The sequence below is a fragment of the Balaenoptera ricei genome, chromosome X (assembly GCF_028023285.1).
Source record: "Balaenoptera ricei isolate mBalRic1 chromosome X, mBalRic1.hap2, whole genome shotgun sequence".
In the NCBI taxonomy this organism is placed as follows: domain Eukaryota; kingdom Metazoa; phylum Chordata; class Mammalia; order Artiodactyla; family Balaenopteridae; genus Balaenoptera; species Balaenoptera ricei.
This window is the reverse complement of record NC_082660.1, coordinates 18,283,535-18,303,497: the sequence shown is the minus strand read 5'-3', so window position 1 is coordinate 18,303,497 and position 19,963 is coordinate 18,283,535. Positions and strand designations below refer to the sequence as shown.

The 19,963-nt window shown below is 34.7% G+C and overlaps 1 protein-coding gene across 4 annotated transcripts in view; it reads right to left on the bottom strand.

Moving 5' to 3' along the window:
- Positions 1-19,963, bottom strand: part of CNKSR2 (connector enhancer of kinase suppressor of Ras 2) — a 263,595-nt gene that overhangs the window by 87,333 nt on the left and 156,299 nt on the right. For all 4 annotated transcript variants that reach the window (XM_059911674.1, XM_059911675.1, XM_059911672.1 and 1 more), the window contains one exon: positions 16,496-16,707. In XM_059911674.1, the coding sequence (XP_059767657.1) occupies positions 16,496-16,707 (212 nt within the window). The remainder of the gene's footprint in view (positions 1-16,495; positions 16,708-19,963) is intronic.

Sequence of the window (19,963 nt, the reverse complement as noted above, 5' to 3'; positions counted from 1 at the left end):
TCCTTGTGTTTAACCTGCCTGCCAGAACATTAACCCATCGTTTCATGTTGAAACACCACACTACTAACTTCCCATCTTCACTGCCTCCTAACTCCTATCTGCTTTTTGGATACCACCATTCTTCAGCAATACGGCTATACTCTCTTTTATGGCCTAAAGCTGGGTCTGCCCCAAGCATCTCTTGCTATTGTGAACTCTAGTTTCTAGTTCCAAGTAATCACTGTTTTGGCCTGTCACATTTCCCTCTGGGTCTGTGTTCTTACTAAAAAGCATTTTAATTTTACTTTAGCAAGCAGAACTCATGGCACAGACTTTAAGGATAGCTTTTCGGTGAGGCTGCAGTGTATTATTTCTGATCAACTTGAAATTCTTGAAGTACAAAACAGCCAAAAGAAAATCATACCAAAGTTTAAAAAGGATACTTAGCACAATGTCTGGCATATAAATTTACTAACCAACATTATGGTTGGTCTTTGTGAAGGTTAATAAATTCTGAATGAATGAAAATTAAAGACTCATGTGGGACTGGGTCATAATAATAATGATGATTATGATGATCATAATAATAGTACTAACATGTATATATCATTTACCATATGCCACATATTGTCTAAGGGTTTTATAAGTATTAAATTGTTTAATTATCAAAACTATGAGAAATATACTATTACCCTCATTCTACCAGATGAAGAGCCTGGGACAGGTTATGTAATTTACCCAAGGACACACAGTTGGTAAGTGTGTAGTATCAGGGTTCAAACCCAGGCACTCAGACACTACTTCTGTAGTAATTTTTGGTGACTTCAATATTCACCCTCCAATATTTTGGCCTCTCAGTTTCTTGAGGTTCTCTCCTCCACCCATTCTTGTGGTCATATGCTTAATCTTGTCACCTGCAAAGGCCGTAATTTTTCCCAGTACCCCAATTTCCTACCACCTTCTGTATTTTTAGCACGCCCCTACAGCAGTCCAACAATTCTTCCTCCTTTAATCTACCAATCTTCCCACCTTTCAACACCTCCTGGTCACTGCACGTCCTCTTCACTTCCCTCCTTGCCCAGATACATTTCACAATCAAATTGCTATGAACACTCCATGGAGTTAAAAAAATCCATCAAGATACTTCTTTCTCATTATGTTCTTAAGGAAAATGTGCCAACCTTATGGCATTTTATTATATATGCTGATACAGCTTACTTAGTGTATTTTCCTAAGCTCTTTGAAAGTCTGAGGATGAACTAGACATGATAAAATTATTAATGAGCCCCCCAACGAAGTATTTATTTAATGGCTTCCTTTCAAGGTGTGCAAACGACTTTATAAATCATCACCTCAGTTTCCTAATTTTCATGGGGTAGATTTCTGCAGTTTTACAGAGGGAATTTGGGTAAGCTGATGCAGGTCAATATATTCTGCCCATCCAGGGTGGCATAAAGGTTTTAGGAAAGGTCTCATTTTGTCATGTCTATTCAACTGCTTTCCAAAATCAGTCCTCCAGCTTTTCAATGTTATGAGTGCTATATTTTCAAAGTTCTTACAACTCATTTCTTTAGAATCTGGTTTTAAGGATAAACTCCATTTTAGCATGGGCACTGAAACTGAAATAGTGAACAGCTCTAACACTGTTTCTACATGTCACCAAGAAAATCTTTTGAAAAGTGAAAAATCCAACAAATAAGCAGTTGTTTTAACTTTCTCTCGCTAAGAAAGAAAATAGTCTGATAGTTTTTGAAGAATTGATTGGTTGTTTGGAGTCAAATATATGTGCACAAAAACAAGAAGAAACTTCTCACATAGAATACGAAATATATAATTGTAATCGTTGTATTTTACATCATATTCTCTGAGATTTTCATGGAACTAAGCCATGAAAGGATGTAATTAAGCCTTTGCTATGTCTGGTTATATCATTCACCATAGGAAAAAAATTTGCAGAAGATTTAAACAGACTTTTTATGGAGTGATTTTTTTTTTAAACAGAAGTATACTGTATATTACTGATACAAAATTGAGGAAAATATATTGAACCAGACAAAAAACTGAGATAAAAAGTTTTAATTAAAATTTACTTTTATAGGACATCAAGCTTTTGCTTTTACTAGTTATAAAGCTATGAATTTTAGCAATGCAAATCAAAATAAGTATTTTTAAAAGTAAAGTGTATTATTTGTTTAGTTATAGCAAATAATGTTGCTTATAAACAATGCTTTTATAAATGTTTTATTGTGCTAAAATATTGAAATAGATTTAATAAAACAGTTAAAGTAATAACATAAGGTAGCACTCTTATATAAACAACAGTCTTTGGCAAATTAAAAAATAGACAATGGCTTAAATTATTTCTAATTCTAAATATACAGATCTTTGATTGCAGCTTGGAAATGTTTGCAACTGTGTATTTATAGCAGTGTTTTAATTTCATAACAGCAAAGTTCAAATGGAAAACAATCTTTATGGTTTTATGCTATAGTGATGCAAAGAAAAAGAGTTCTACATGCATTACTATTGCTAGATTTAAATCAAATGTATACTATTATTAATACAGGCAAAGTATTTTTATGCTTGTATGACCTTTTAAGGCTTATTAAATTAAACACATCTGACTCATTCCGACGTAATTGTACATAAATTAGTAATAAATCTCTGAAAAATAATTTGGAAAATTGAAAGGTATCTCTTTATGTAATAACGCTATTTACTAATTCATAATAAAAATTAATAATACTCAGGAATATAGTAAAAACATGAAGATAAAAGCCCATTTAAAAATTTTGCTGGGGGCTTCCCTGGTGGCGCAGTGGTTGAGAGTCTGCCTGCCAGTGCAGGGGACACGGGTTCGAGCCCTGGTCTGGGAGGATCCCACATGCCGCAGAGCAACTAGGCCCGTGAGCCACAATTGCTGAGCCTGCGCGTCTGGAGCCTGTGCTCCGCAACAAGAGAGGCCGCGATAATGAGAGGCCCGCGCACCGCGATGAAGAGTGGCCCCCACTTGCCGCAACTAGAGAAAGCCCTCGCACAGAAACGAAGACCCAACACAGCCATAAATAAATAAAAAAAAATTAAACTTTAAAAAAAAAAAGAAAGAAAAAAGAAAAAAAAATTTTGCTGACCACTTCCTCTTACAGAAATTTTTTATTCCTCTAAGCATGAAACATTTATTAATTATAGAGTTCATTTGACACGCCATCATAAACCTTGTGATAAATCTGTGCTAGTATCTCATAGTTAAATTATTATTCTGTTACTTGGCTTTTCATATCTGTTGCACATCTGGAGCATTCTAACTGAGATCTCTACAGAGGCAGGAATTGTGCACTGTATTTCTTATTGTAGTCTAATAAATGTACAAGAGGTCAAAGATAAATACTTTTGGATTTTGTTTGAATTTTATTCTGAAATTAATGGCAAGTAGCTTTTTAAAAATAATGAACTATATTTAGCTGCAATTAAACACAAACAGAACCCTAAACATAATTTAAAGAATATTTAGCACAGTGAACTATAATTCAATATCTTGTAATAATCTATAATGGAAAAGAATTCAAAAAAGAATCTATACATATATATATGTATATATATATGTATATATATGTGTGTATATATATATATATATATACACACAACTGAATCACTTTGCTGTACACCTGAAACTAACACAACATTGTACATTAACTATACTTCAATTTAAAAATGGTCAAAAAATAAAATAAAGATATATTAAATCTAAAAAAAAAAAAGCAGATAGGAGTTTTAGAAAGTCCAGGAACAAGCCAAACGAAACAGCATATTATAAGGGACATATATAAATTGATAAAAACTATTCTAAAAAAGCAAAGAAACAATAAATAGATAATTCAGGAGAGTAGTGATATTAACAAGATAGGGTAGGACAGGGATCCACTGTTGGAAGCAAAGACAATGGTCAGTATTCCAATTATTGGCAGGTTGCCAGAAGAACCAACCATGTGATTAGAGGGTTGGAACTTTCAGTCCTATCCCCCACCCCCCCACAACCTCCAGAGACGGGAGGGGGCTGGAGATTGAGTTTAATCACCAAGGACCAATTATTTCATCAATTGTGCCTATGCAATGAAGCCTCCATAAAAACCAAAAAAGGACAGGGTTTGGAGAGCTTCCAGGCTGGTGAACAGGTGGAGATGCTAGGAGAGTGCCACACCTAGGGAGGGCATGGAAGCTCCAAGCCCTTGCCCCATGCCTTGCCCTGTACATCTCTCCCATCTGGCTGTTCCTGAGTTATATCCTTTTATAATAAACTGGTAATCTACTAAGAAAAAAAAAAGAATACTGATGTGATGGAATGCCTTATAATGATCTAATACTCTGTTTTAATATGAAATTGCTATGTTTTAATACTAGTGTACAGAATTGCTTAAAAATAAACCAACTTTTTCCTTAGACAGTAAAGCATTTTCAATGCTATTACAAATGCTACAGTGCTCTTTGGCAGAGTTAATTGCTCACTCTCTTGGGCTCCCTTAGCTCTTTCTTAGTGCCTTTGGTATATATGATCCTTAATTATACTGTATTGTATCTGTCTGTTTATGGGTTTTTCTACTTTTTGGCAGGAACTTATATATCTTTGTTATGGAAGTTCCTGGCAAAGATTCTGACCCAGAGCACATATTCATTAAATTTCTTTTGAATGCTTGAATGAAAGGATGCTAGACATTAGGGAGATCCCAAATTACTGGACTGTTCACTGGATTCTACTCCCTCTTTCTTACTCAAGGGCATCTCTTGAGCAATTCTACCTTACTTTCTCCTGTAGCATCAATTTTTCCCTATCGACCCAATGATTCCCACTAGCATACAAACATGCTGTAATTTCTCCAACCTTAAAAAAAAAAAACCTTTCTTTGACAATAAACAGCCACCCCGCTACCACTTTATTTCTCTGGTCCCCTTTAGGGAAAAACTCCTGAAGTCTCACTTCTATTCTCAGTCTCCAATTTCTCTCCTCCTCTTTTTCTTCCTAGCTTTACTGAGGTATGATTGACAAATTCAAATGTTATACATTAAGGCTGTACAGCATGACTTTTTAAGGTTTGCAATGTGATTATATATATATATATACACACACACACACACACACACACACACACACACACAGCGAAATGATTATCACAATCAAGCTACCACATCCTTCACCTCATATAGTTACCATCTGCATGTGTGCGCGCGTGTATGTGTGGTGAGAACACTTAAGATCTACTCTGTTAGCAAAATTCAAGTATACAATGGAAAACATTACAGTGGTTCCTCAAAAAATTAAATATAGAACTTCCATAGGATCCAGCAACCCTACTTCTGGGTATATATCCAAAGGAAATGAAATCAGTCTAAGAGATATCTGCACTCTCATGTTCATTGTAACATTGTTCACAATAGCTAAGATATGGAAACAATACAAGTGTCCATCAATAGATGAATAAATAAAGAAAATGTGGTATATGTATACAATGGAATATTACTCTGCCATAAAAAGAAGGAAATCTTGCCATCTGTGATGACATGGATGAAACTGAAGGACATTATGCTTAGTGAAATAAGCCAGACACAAAAAGACATATACTGTATGATCTCACTTATATGTGGAATTTCCTCCTCTCTCTTGAACCTTCTCTAATTAAGCTCTTGCCCCCTGAACTCCACTAAAACTACTATTGTCAGGGTCACTAGTGCTTCCATGTTGCTAAATCCAATAGACAATTCTCAGAACCCTTGACTTTTCTGATCTGTCTGCAACATTTGACACAGAGGATTATTCCCTTCTTGAAACACTTTCTTTACCTGGCACCCAGGATTCTGTCTTCCTCTGGTTTTTGTCTCCTCTTCTCTTCCTAAACTCACATGCATCCTTCAGAGCTAAGCAAAAATGTCATTTCCTCAGGGATACTCTTCTTGACCTTGTTCTAGGGTTGGGTTCCTCTATGTTTGTTTTTATTTTCTTTTGTAGTTTTTTTTTTAAATAGCATGCCAGTTATAGTCAAATAAGTATTTATTAAATTAGTTGCTTCAGGGCTTCCCTGGTGGCGCAGTGGTTGAGAATCTGCCTGCTAATGCAGGGGACACGGGTTCGAGCCCTGGTCTGGGAAGATCCCACATGCCGCGGAGCAACCAAGCCCGTGCACCACAACTACTGAGCCTGCGCGTCTGGAGCCTGTGTTCCACAACGAGAGAGGCCGCGATAGTGAGAGGCCCGCGCACCGCGATGAAGAGTGGCCCCCGCTCGCCGCGACTAGAGAAAGCCCTCGCACAGAAACGAAGACCCAACACAGCCATAAATAAATAAATTAAAAAAAAAATTAGTTGCTTCAATTCTGTCCCTATTCTAGAATGTAAATTTCACAAAGGAACAAAAATTTCTCTGTCTACGGTGGTTTTCCCAGCACTTAGCACAGTGCCTTAAACATAGTAACAGCTCAATATTTGTTGACTGATTACTTGTTAAGAAAGTAAACAGGGGACCTTCCTCATAAATTGGACTAAAAACGTCCAAGCTATACCGTTAGTTTCTATTTTCAAAGTTTCCTTCCCCTTCCTTCCTGTCAACTTTCCATTCCCCTCCTTTTCACTTTCCCTCCCTCACTTCCTTCTAAAGAACCTGACCAACCACTTTCATTATTCTAACAAAGTGGGCCTAACCAGAGCTGTTTGGTCATCAAGCCAGAACTAGAAGTCCTGCCTCCTGATTTCTTATCTAGAAACATTCCCATATTAAGCTACCCATGATATATGCTGAAATACTACTGAATTGCTGCCTTTTTCAATTGTATCCCTCCCCTACCTTTTTAAAACTCTGTCCCCAACATGCTAAAATCATTAAGTTTCAGGGTGATATACAGCATCTGAGAAGTGATCTTCTCAATTACAGTTGCCGAAGACTTGAAAAAAAAGACTGCAGAGAAATTTCTCCTTACGTCTGATATACCCTTTAATGCTCACAAAAGAAACTTTCTCTAGAGGCTAAGGAGAAAAAATATATACATACACACATATACACATCTGTTCTGAGTATTTTAGCCAATATTTTGATGAAAATGAGTGTATTAAGGAATGTTAAGCTATAAGCATGCCACATACACCCATCAAACTCCCCACATACCAGACAGAAAAATTGCTTTCAGATGGTTGACTGCATTTCTAGGAAAACATCCCGAGATTATTTAAGGTAGAGAATCACACATTTAAAGAGGAGTAAAATTGAATTAAATGGAAAGTCAGTAAGTTTTTAAGGATAAAGGCAACATATCTGGATCTAGTAAAATAAGTAAAAATGGGCACTTTGATCCCTAGGGCCATATTTTTAAAATTTCATTTCTGGATAAAAGAGCTTGGGGAAAAAGTGGCTTGTAATCATCACAATGTGATGATTATTTAAGTACTGGATTTAATGTCTTATAATATAAATCAAATACAAACCTAATGATTATTAATTTGAAATCGTTTCAGTTGCATTAATGGAGAACAAAAACAATTAAAATCTCATTTCAAAGAATAAGCTACATCTTGTTTGTGCATTTTCCTATCGCTTCCTAAAAGTGATCTAGACTTTAAATGGGGAGTCACATAAAAATTGTTGAAGGAGAAAATTTTGAACTGCATCAAAAATTATAGGGAACTTTTAACACTTGATTCCAAGGCTAATTACATTTTGAATCAAATTACGTTCTACCAAGAGAGCAAATGTGCTGTACACACTGGAGTTCAGAAAGGTTATTTTAGTCGAAATGTTGCCACTGTGCATAGAGACGGGGAAGGATTCAGATGGTTTAAATACTGTCTAAGTGGCAAAAGAGTTCTGGGTTCTCTTCTGAAGGCTCTGGTGGGTAAAAAAACAATGAGCTCTGCTAAATACTTTTGCCCCCTGCTGTGCTCAGCAATTGTGGGAAAGAAAGATGATGTGGGGTAAATAGTATTTGGTTAAAAACATCCCATTTTCAAGTTAAAAACTACAATTAAAGCAAACTATTTTTAAAGATCTTAGTAAAGCAGTATCTTGAAAATCTTATCAACATATAGAAGACAGTCACCCCTTCTCATGAAAAGCGAAAAAGACAATGATTAAGACCGTCAATTGAAGACCCTCATTTGAAATAAACAAAACGACATAATAACTTCATAATTCCTTTCACATATTTTTCTCTTTGGGATCATATTAGTCAGTGAAGTTAGCAAGAAAGGTAGAGATGAAAAACTTTGCACACACCACAGTTAATTTCTTAGGATTTCACCGATAATTAGTTTTGGAGTCAGCCCGTGAATGTAGACTTTGAACTTCTATTTCAGTACTCTTTTCACTGCATTAAATTGCCTCAGTGATGAATTCAAGCCCATTGCATTACACAAAAATCCAATCATTTTTCTTCAAAAATAATTCACTGACATGTATGATTACTGCTTTTTAAAAAAGTATACTCCCAGCCAGTTTGCAACTCTTGCAAAAAGTTCTTAAAGGCTAGGTAAAGAACTAATGGAGGATTAGAACATAAACTGTAGATGTAACTGTATTTGTTGTCCATCCCTTAACAAAGATGGAAAATAAACTGGTTTGACATGATGTGTTATTTATAAAGTGATGCTAGGTTGTCATACTTTTAAATGGCTGTATATTGTTTTAATTATTTCCTCTAATGTCTCCAGTCATTAAGATAATCAGTGTATAGTTTTTAGTCATCTCTCTTTTAACAAGATTGGATATAACACTTGACATTTTCTATCCCCAGGGTTCTATTTCCTTCATGATTCTAGCAAATTGTTTTGCAGTGATACCAGTAATTCTATGAGGAGCCATGCACTGATCTTTCCAGTTAATATTTATTACTTTAGTTTGGACTTTCATCACAAATAAGATTTACTCTAGAAAATGGCTTTTCTGCACAATAAAAATGAAGATGACATTCAACAAGCTGTCTGCTGGGGCAGACTTCAAGTTAAGAATAGAGGCTTTTCCAAATGCTTATCTGTTAGGTCAGCTGTTCGCAACTTAAAACAAAGAAATTTTATCACTGGTATATGGGTCTTTAAGAGGAGCTGAAACTCTATTTCAGCCTTTACAAAATATAATTCCTCAAACATTAGTTCCATTGGGAGGTTAATAAGTATTTTGTGACCAAAACCAAAAAAGATGCAATGTACAAATACATGTGGGAAACAATAAGCTAACCCCAATTCAACAAGATTTTCAAAGCCTTTAGTATGCTAATGTGCATTTATTAATCTCCAAGAGGGGGATAAAATATGCAAGAGCTTCCCAATCTTATTTAACCACGTAACCTCTTTCATTTACAAAGATTCTCTTTCAGGACTAGTGATCTGAAGAACATACATAGGAAAATGCTGGATTACTTAAGCCACATTGTGATTTGAAAGCAGACACTAACCACTCTATTTAAATTTCACCTTGCTGTCATTTATTATATCTTTTTCCCATTGAGGGAAAATGCATTCCGATTTCAACTAGGGACAATGAGTTCCCTCCTGTCCCAGGGGATGTCAGGATTAGGTTTTCTACTATAGAGCAGGGTAAGTCATCTCAGATACTCACAACCTTATACTACTTCTGCTCAGAGAATATGCTAAGTTTGAGTAAATGCAGGTCTATCTTTCCAGAGCAATAAGTTCCCAGACTCTTTGAATACAAAAAAGGCAATTGGCCCTATGTCATACAAGGGCTCTTTGATTTTCTAGTCATATACATCTGCTTCTGTATTCAATTTGTCTGCAACTGATTCTTCTTAATTTAGCTAGGGTTTCTCAACAGCAGCACTCTTGATGTTTTGGACTGGATCATTCTTTATTGTTGGGGGCTGTCCTATTCATTGTAGGATGTTTAGTAGCATCTTGGGCCTCTATTCACTAGATACCAGTAGCACCTCGACTCCCATTTATGACAACTACCAATGCCCCAGAAATTGCCAAATGCCCCTAGGGGGCAATACTGACCCCAGCTGAGAATCTCTGAGTTGGACTGTTTCTATTCTTGGCTTTCTCATTTTGTCTTTAAGGGAAGCACTAATATCTTTGTGTTAATTCATTTGAAGAGTTTTTCTTTTCCTCTAATAGTTGCATCAGCTTTGTTGATTTGGTTTGCTAATCCTTCCTTTTTATCCACATATTAATATTCTGGAACTTTATTAAAAAAGTTTTTTTTTTTCTTAAGCTTACTGTTTTATCTATTACCTAGTACCTTCAATTCTTTCAGGGCAATCTGATCTTGCCAGGTTTCATTTCTTTGAAAGTCTCCAACTATTTAACTTATTTCACATATTATTTTCACTATCCTTTTTTAAAAGCAACTAATCTTAAACTTTAAAAAGGTGTGGGGTTTGAATTGTTTTCAAAATTTTGATGCTGAGAGGTTATAACTAGGCCCTTCTGCCTAGCATATGAGGTAGTGATTTCAATAACAGAACTTAAAAGAAGACTTGGATCACGAAGGTTTCTAGTGTTATGAGCTATCTGATGCTCTTCCTTCTACTTTTCAAAACCAAACCAAAAGAGACAAGCAAACTGTATATTTCTTTTAATTGGTACGATTTAAATGGCTGGTTATTTATTGGGTAGGTAGAGGGACCAAACCGAGGGAATACTTCCATTCCTTTTGTTCTTTATTAAGTCCCTCCACAGGAAAGGAGGAAGTGTTAATTTGATCCATCAGCACTTCAGAATCTTTGAGACACTTTTATTTATGAGCAGCAGTAATTTATTATGCCATTTAGGCACCATTTCTTGTAAGCATGGTTTCTTTTTTTTTTTAAAGTCTTTATTGAATTCGTTACAGTATTGCTTCTGTTTTATGTTTTTTGGCCGGCGAGGCATGTGGGATCTTAGCTCCCCGACCAGGGATCGAACCCATACCCCCTGCATTGGAAGGCAAAGTCTTAACCACTGGACCACCAGGGAAGTCCCTAGGCACCATTTCTTGAGTACTTTCTATGAGGCAAGACCAGTGCTAAGTACTTGAGATATAGTATCTCATTTAATGCTCATAAAACCACTAAAAGTAGTACTGCTATCCCATTTTACAGATAAGGAAACAAAAACACAGTGAGGCTAAGGCTCAATTACAAGGTCAATCAGTTATTAAAGGCCAAGCCTTGGCGCCAAATTCAGGTCTATCTGACCTCAAAACTCATGCTCTATTTCTATCAGTAAAATTATACAAATTAAAGAAGAGTGCCTTCCCTAGGTGATTACTCTAATTTTTACATTAGGAACAGACTATTTTCTATTTCTGTGCCAAAATATTGCTGAACTACTTTTCCATCAGTTACGTGGTCCCTTATCACCATCAGCTTGATATTCAAAATTATTTTGTGAAGCTAACTAACATGCAGTCTTTATGAAGTGTATTAAATAAGTCCAAAGGAATAAGAATTCCTGTGAGTATAGTACATATCTCATATTTCTGAATTTTTGATTCACTAATTCCTATTTCTATGTTTAGTTCTGCTTTGGAAGTAGTGCGTTTTACTTGAGCACAGAAATTTCTTGTGGTTAGAATCCCATTTTCTTTTCTCTCTAGCATAGCTGATGAATGACAGCTGAACTTTTATTTGATGAGGAAGATAATTTATATTCAAAAATCACAGGAAAGGGAACAAGTTTTTACTTGGAAATAAAGAAATGCGAATGTATTATGTGTACCTTTAAGAAATGTTTGAAATAATGCTATTAATTATAATTTAACTGCCCAAAAGATGGAATGAAGTTGTAAGACAGAGAAAGGTGATTTTGAAGTATGAGAGACCCTGGAACCTTCAGACCATATCCCTACCTCACACTGATAAAACTCAGTTCACAGTATCACTGCCCATAAGTCCTTCACCATGCTACTGTTAAATCACTTGAAACCATTTGCTATTCATGTGGATAAAAGGGACATGGTATTTGGTTTTCTCTTGTTCCAACTACTCCGGTGGAAAATGTTCAGGTATAATATTACAGAAATTAATTTTCCTCAATGCACAGTGTGTACAAATAACATTTCTGAGGAGCACTTGTAAAATACCAACCTTGCATTCGTTCATGTGCTTTTTGTGAGGTCCTGGATTTTCAATAAATCAGAAAAGGTCTGAATTCCTTCAAACCAATACTGTTCTATAATATTATTGTAAAAAATACGTTTTTATCCTAGTCTTATAAAATATGACCACTCACAACCACAAAGGGACTCAGCCAACTGTGTCTACCTTTTAGCAGGTTTCTATGCACAGAAATGTGCTGTGATGGAACAGCAAGGGCAAGGAGTCTGTGAACAGTGAAAAGGGAAAGCTGATGGGAAATATTACCATTCTGAAAAGTTGCCAAGCAACTGATCTCATCAAATTTGAACCTTTGCCTTTGAAGCATAAGCAGATGAGACCAAATAGTTAAAGTGATTTAATGCTATCCTTTTTCACCCTTTTACTTTCACATTAAAGTTTCTTTTTTTTTCCCCTGAACTTTCTGTTTATTCACTCCATCTTATTCTTCAAAGACTTTTAAATGGCTCATATTATTATTATTTATCTGTTGAGATATTTCAGTTCTTTGTTTTTTTCCCTAGCTTTACTGAGGTATAATTGACAAATAAAAATTGCATATATTAACATGATGATTTGATATTATATGTAAACACTGTGAAATTATTACCACAATCAAGCTATTTAACACATCTATCATCTCAAAGAGTTACCCTTTTTTTGTGGTAAAAACACTCAAGATCTATTTTCTCAGCAACATTAAAGTCTCTATGTAATAATGACAACAGTGAAAAGAAATATCTAGCACATACTGGGCACTTTCTAGGCAATTTACAGTGTGTTGTCATTAAATTCTCACAAAAAGTCTATGAGGCATATATTATCATCTTCATTTAACAAATGAGAAAATTGAGGCCTTGAGTAACATTCCTAAGGTCACACTGGAGTAATTAGATGGCAGTCAGGATTACCAAGTATGGCTGATGATAAAGCCAATGCCAGCAATCACTAATCTAGGTTGCCTCACCTACTATATCTGTATTTCCAGAAATCATTCTTGTTTATTGTTTTAGGAAATTAAAACCTATTATATGCTCTCTCATTTAAAAAGGGCATACACATTGTTGCTAACTGTACCCCTCAATTTAGCTATCTTTTCCTAAGGTGTGTTAAGGCCATGTCTATGTAAATGCATGTTTATTATAGTGTCAGGAAATACAAAACATATAGAAGAACGTATACAATCAGATCTAGTTCTGCTTGCCTGAAATCAAATGCTTGAATTTGGAAGGGGTAATGAAATTTTTGGAAATTATTTTCCTACAATTTTGCAAATTATTTTCATAATAGTTAGTTATCTAGTACCACTGGTAGAGTCAACAAATATCCATAGGTATTTAATCCCAGCTCTACCACTTACTAGTTGGGTAAGTTATTTAACCCATCTGTAAAGTGAGGATTCTATTAGTATCTACCTCACAGGGTTGTTGTGAGGATTAAATGGGTTAATGACTTTTAAATGCTTAGAAGAGTGCCTGGCATACATAAATCTCAACAGGTATTATTTACTTATTTTCTAGACGGGCCATCCACTGTCTACCCATACTGTATTTATCTTACAGCTTAGGGCAAATAACTGATCTTTTAATTCACTCTTAGCCACAAAGAGTGGGTTCATGATATTAAATGAGAACCTTGGTTAATCAATACATTTTAAAGCTCACAATTAGGACATTTTCAAGTATTTTTCTTTCCATCTGTTTCTTTGTCACAGTGTCTAATAACAGAGCTACCCTAAATATTTTTGTCTTATATATCTATCGTATGAATGAAACAAAAGCACACACTAAAAACTGTATCATGTTTCTCCTTTGCTTCTCAAAATCCTATTTAGACTCTTATAACTCTAAACCTCTTTGAGTAAACAGGTAAGCTGGGAAGTTAATAGGTAGTAATGGTGACTAAGTCCACATACTTGAAGATAAGGGTATTTGTAACTAAGAACTAAGTTGAACACTGTAAGGCTAAAGGACTTATACAATGCCTTTTAAGGCATTACACAAGTGCTAACAGGTTAAATTACTGTCATTTTCAGAAAATATAAAATGTGGACTTTTTTGTAACTTCAGGGTTTTTTTTTTTTCCAGTATACTTCAGCAGGATCAAGTATTTCATTATCATTGTTTTTAAATCCAAGAGAATATTGTCACACTTGGGGGTCCATGTAATGGGACCATTTTATAGGTTAAATAAAGAAGTTGTCATCGATTATTGCTTTTTAAGGTTTGAAGTTACTTGGGGCCTTTAGGGTCTGGGCTGGGAGATTTATATAAACCCTCAGATCTCAGATCTAGGTTTGAGAAGGTGTCAGGTATTTAGTGGGGATAACTAGCATTTAGAAACCCTGGATGATGACTATTCATCATTTAAAACTCAGCATAAATGTCACTTTTATTTATGTGACTTCCCAGGAAGACGCTGGGGCTTCAGCTCCCAGGCTACTGCAGCACTCTGTTCACACCTTCCTACTTGCCTAAAGTGGCTGCATTGCATCTCTTTGTTTTTTCCCTCTGCATTGTGACTGCCTTCCAGGGAAGATTTATGTTTTATTCATCTTTGCATCCCAAGTGCCTGGCTGACCTGATGTACACAACTAATATTAGCTGAATGAGTTAACAAATGAATTAATCTTTGGGAATACTATGGCCACAAATTCACGTATGTGAAAGGTAAGTTTTATTATTTAAGAGCTGATTTTAAAAAGGTAAATATACATTAAACTGCTAGTTACCTGGAACAACTTTCAAGCTGTGCCAGGGAATATCTACTGAAGTATCTATAAGTATCTCTAGTGAAAGTTCAGACTATATGACCAAAAGTAAAAGAACTTTTGCTTTTACTTCCTTATCCCTCTTTTAAGCATATATACATTTCTTTTCTCCTAAGTGGTTTATAAAAGTACATCAAGTATCTATAGGATATCTACTTTTTCTAAAATTTAAATGGTATTCTATTTTATTGGAAGAGATATGATCTGTGGAACATGATAGCACTAGGTGCTTTAAACCATAGTCTGAAGGAACTAACAATTCATAGCCATTTAAGTAAGCACTTAGTAAACTATTTTTTTATAAAGCTGTCAATAATCAATTTCATCTGGTGACTATAAGTTCCCCTTAAATTAAACATTCTTATCTACTTCAACAAAAGTAGAAAATACCCAGAAAATTCTGGGACATAACAAAAGAAGAGTTGATATACATTAATGCCTATCCAATAATAGGTAGTCAATAAGTACTTGTGGAACGAATGAACAAAAATAAAAATCTCATGTGATGGGGCAGGGGCAGGGATAAAAAGATGGCAGGCCTCTATACTGCAGAGGTTTACAATATGGTAGTGGAGAAAAGCAAAAGTGCAAATACCTTCAATTTATGACAGTTCAAAATAAGTGCCACCAGAGTAGTATAATTGAGGAGGAGCACATGATAAAACAGCACATGTACAGAGAATAACACAAAGCAAGATAGGTACGGTTCCTATTATTTAGGATTGGTTTGGCCAAAACGTTTCATACATAATTATTACCAAAGAGATGTAAGGAAATAGGGTGTGGGTAATAAGGTATGTAATCTTTCGGAACCACAGGAGGGAGGCATACGGCCATAGTGAAAAAGTAAGGGAGGCAGGTGGAAAGAGAAAGTTAGAAACAACTTTCCTTCTGCTCAGCTCCCACTGATCAAGTCTGGACTAATCAGCAAAGATCCTGCCCCTCCCCCAAAACTGAAAAGGAAGGAGCATAGAATTCCAGTTCAATACACTCATTCTTGCAATAGGACCATAGGTGTTACTACTTTAACTTTAGGCAACTTTATCTGCAGATCTTTCAGCTACACTATATCAATTTTAAGTATTTGTGACTGGGTTACTTTCTTGGTCATGCATGGAAAAACAGGAGTCAGATAAAAAATCCTGGGACATGGTAACTCGAGGCCCATCTTTGCTTTAAATACATTATGTCCTTCCTATTTAAAATCCACTCAAAATTTACAGCTTCTTATAAAAAACAAAAATTGACATGAGATTTTACCCAGAAAAGTCCATCTAAAGATTTTTTAATACCTGAGAAATAAGGAAATTTTATTTTAAATAAGTCATGTTAACAGTAAATATTCATTAAAAAAAGGGGAAAAAACCCCTTGAACTAGTCCAGTTTGGCAACACCTGATCTACAAAAATTACATGTGAGTCAAAAAAGTTTCCGTAAATCATTAATGAGTTAAAATGCTACCTACTCTTCTTGCTTATTTTTGGAAAACTTAGAATAATTTTTAACGTCATGCCTCATATTGTTGAGATTCCACTTGGAAGCACACGACAGACACAGATCAATTATAAAGATTCAAAAGCTATCAAGTAATTTTCACAACCCAAAAGCCTAGGAAAAGAAATTGAGGTTCCCATACCAGACATAAGCTCTTTCGTCAATGTAAGAGAAGAACTCTTACCATAAGTTGGGGTGCTTTCTCGTCTTCCTTGACTACTTGATCTTCCCTTTTCATATTCATAACAATACAAGACAGTATCTTCCTCCACAATATTAAACCTCTTTCGATATTCCTGATCCAGAAATGAATTTGGTGATTCAGATCCCTTATGCACTGGCTTGCCCACCATGTGTCCTCTGAGGTCTTCACAAGGAAGGTTTCCTTTTTCATCCCTAAAGAAAGGGTAAAGGAGAAGGATGTAGAAAAGTGTTACAGTGGTAAAATGACAGAGACAGTCTAAAGTAGTAATAATATCCTTCCTATATATCTTCTGATCTTTCCAAACTTTCTTTGAGGTTTATAGGGCAACTTTAAATTATTCCTGTTTTGCAGGAAAAAAAATGCCAAGGCTCAGAGAGGTTAAATGACTAGCCTAAAGGTTACACAGCTAGACATGGGCCATGGATCTTCTAACTCCTGCTCTAGTCCATGTTCAATACTATGGCACATAAAAGAAATCATCTTAGCTCATAAATTGCTTTTAGTGCTTAAGAAAATAGGTATAATGTTAACAATGCTAACAATGTAGCTTTCTTCTGCCAGTTTATCTAATTGATTCATGGTAATATTTGCACTGCTTAAAAACAAAGATGTATTTAAGAACTTCCACTTCTGTGAGGGTACTGTGACCTTAAGAACCAAGTTAGCACTATATAAACTGGTGTTGTACGAATTTCAAACAGCTTGTTATTAATTTAAAATAAACCTTAATGAAAAGAATTATTTATTCTCTGTATTTAAACGGTATTATCTCATTTAATAGTAAAAAAAGATATGTTCATGGAACTCATTCTAAATGGATATATCAAAATTTAATTACACATCAGCAACATTTCTTGTGGAGAGAGGGTGGAGAAACCTTATCATATATAGAGTTTAAAAATGGGATTTAAGATGATGGCAAGTTGATTTTTTTTTCTATAGGATTCTGAAGTGAAAAATCTCTAATTTAAATTTATGGGATCCCTAAAACTGTTACTCACGCATAGTAAATATTAATCACACAGCCCAGGTGATTGGGACAATAATGAGTGGTATTTTGGTAGAAATATTCCATTTAGGATTAGTTAAAATGAACCTTGCTTATTTTATGAGAATTTCACTGACTAGCTATAAAATTTCTGTTAGAAAAGCTCATATTCTAGAACATGACTATGGATGTAAATGCAATGTTTCTTTCCTTGTTTATCACTAATTTTATGTCTTCCTAGTTCTTGTTTCCAGTTCTACCCTAAACAGTGCCATGAATACTATCAAACCAGCTAAAATTTAATTTTAAGTGCCAAGACTGAAATCTTAAATCCACAGAATAAACTGAATTATAACAAGACAGACAAAAATAACAAATTTTTAAGTGATCTATTAAGTCTTATGAGATGGTGATGAGCTTATAAATCTAATGTCAATTCTAAAATATGAGTTTCAGTTCAGCAAAAATATTATACTTTTACACTACAGTATACTATACTTCTCTCTCAGTATACAAATGTCTAGGTTGGGTTTGTCCAAATGAAGAGAACTATATTCCTAATATTTGAACTATGTAGAAAGTAGTAAATAATATTCTCAAGACTGACTGAATCAGCAAGCTGTCACTCTTTTATTTTTTTAAATAAAAGTATTTCTTATTACCAGATTGTAACTATGAAAGTAGTTCTTAGGCAACACAAAGAAAATGAATATAAAATCCAGGCACAATTTTATTTTCGGCTAGCTAAAAACTTTTCCTGAACAAATTGCCTGGCGCTTTTTGTTAGTTAGTCCTCTAGCAAAAAGAAACTGACACTGCAATTAGCTTGGAAACAGCCCTAATGAACTTGGGGCACTGGGGAAGGTTATGCCTATCCATAAATGGGCAGACGTTTCTGTCAGGCCTGTGACATGAATGTTAATGCAGCTGAGATCAGAGGGTGATTCAGCCCTAGTTAATTCACCATGCTCTACTTATAAGGACACACCCTGTGGTAGAAAATGGGAAGGGCTGGTATTCCTCACTCCATAATGATATGAAAGAGAGGCCTTCTACCAACAAAGAAGATTTATTAGACATATCTATATGGAATGAATTCAATAAAGTTGAATTAAGAAAAGTACAGATCAAAACCAAACTTTGCAGTAGAATGAATTGGTACATGTATTGCGTATATAAGTGGGTGTGCCCGTGTGTATATGTACTCACATTATGAACCCTGAATAACTCAACATATTAATTTGTACTGCTATAAAAATTTTATTAATGTTATACATCTATACATATATATAATAAATCTACACTTTTGCTCTAAAAAGGATTTAAGGGAACAGATGGAAAGTTAGAGCACTGCTTCACTGGACTATCTTTATATTTAATGGCTCACAGTAAAATTAATAAGAGAAATTAGTATTTAAACTTCATAGTTGTGCAAGACCTACAAATTCTCGGTTTTCATGATAGAAAAAGAAATTTGGTTAAGTATAAAAGTTCACTGTATACTATGATAATGAAATTGTATACAGTCATATAATAAAAAACTGACCAAATTTCACTCACTTCACATACATGAGTGTTTTCTCTTTTAGAGAAAAAGTCACTTTTGCAATCACATTCTTTTTCTGGAATAAATGTGTTCAAAGAATTATAATCACATGAAAAAAAGTCTACCTAATTTGACAACTAGTCCTACCATTTTTAAGGTTTTTTGGTTTTAAGATGAGAAAGCTTTTATTATTTACAATTCAAATTATCACCAAAATGCCTATCTTACATAAACAAAAGTTTTTAATGTAGGAAAAAATAAACATTCAGATGAGTTAAATTAGGTGAGCCTCATTCATCCTCAAAAAGAGAAAAAAAAAAGCCACAGCTGTATCTATAAAAGAATGACAAATGCAAAAAGTTTTATGACTATAACTTCAAGTCAAACCAGAAAATGCAGATAATTTATATGAGGCTGTGGTACAAAGGGACTCTCACGCACATATTTTCTAACTGGGCTATATCAAACGATTGTGTGACTAGGGAACTAATAATTTGATTCAGAAGTATTTAGAACATTCTGTTAAATTACACACTAGACTAAGAATCAATTAAGGCGACAGATAATACCCTAATTATGAATTTTACTGAAAAGTATGGAACGTTCAAGCAATACTACCAAAACAAGTACCACTATGCTGATACTTCAATCTCTTGCATTCTCCTGTTTTTGTAAACAGCATGTTTACAGCTTTTTATTGACTTCAGTATATTGCCTTCATCATATCTGCACCACACTTAGAGGACAGAACTGGATTCTTTAACTCCTTTGTCTTCTGAAGTACATTTTAAATACATTCTGTCTAGGAAATACTCTCTTTATTATAAGTTCCTCCCTATCCAAGAGACAAGGAAAGAACATCAAAAAACTGCAGAGACTTGCTAAAAATAATTTTCTGATGTTTATCTGTACA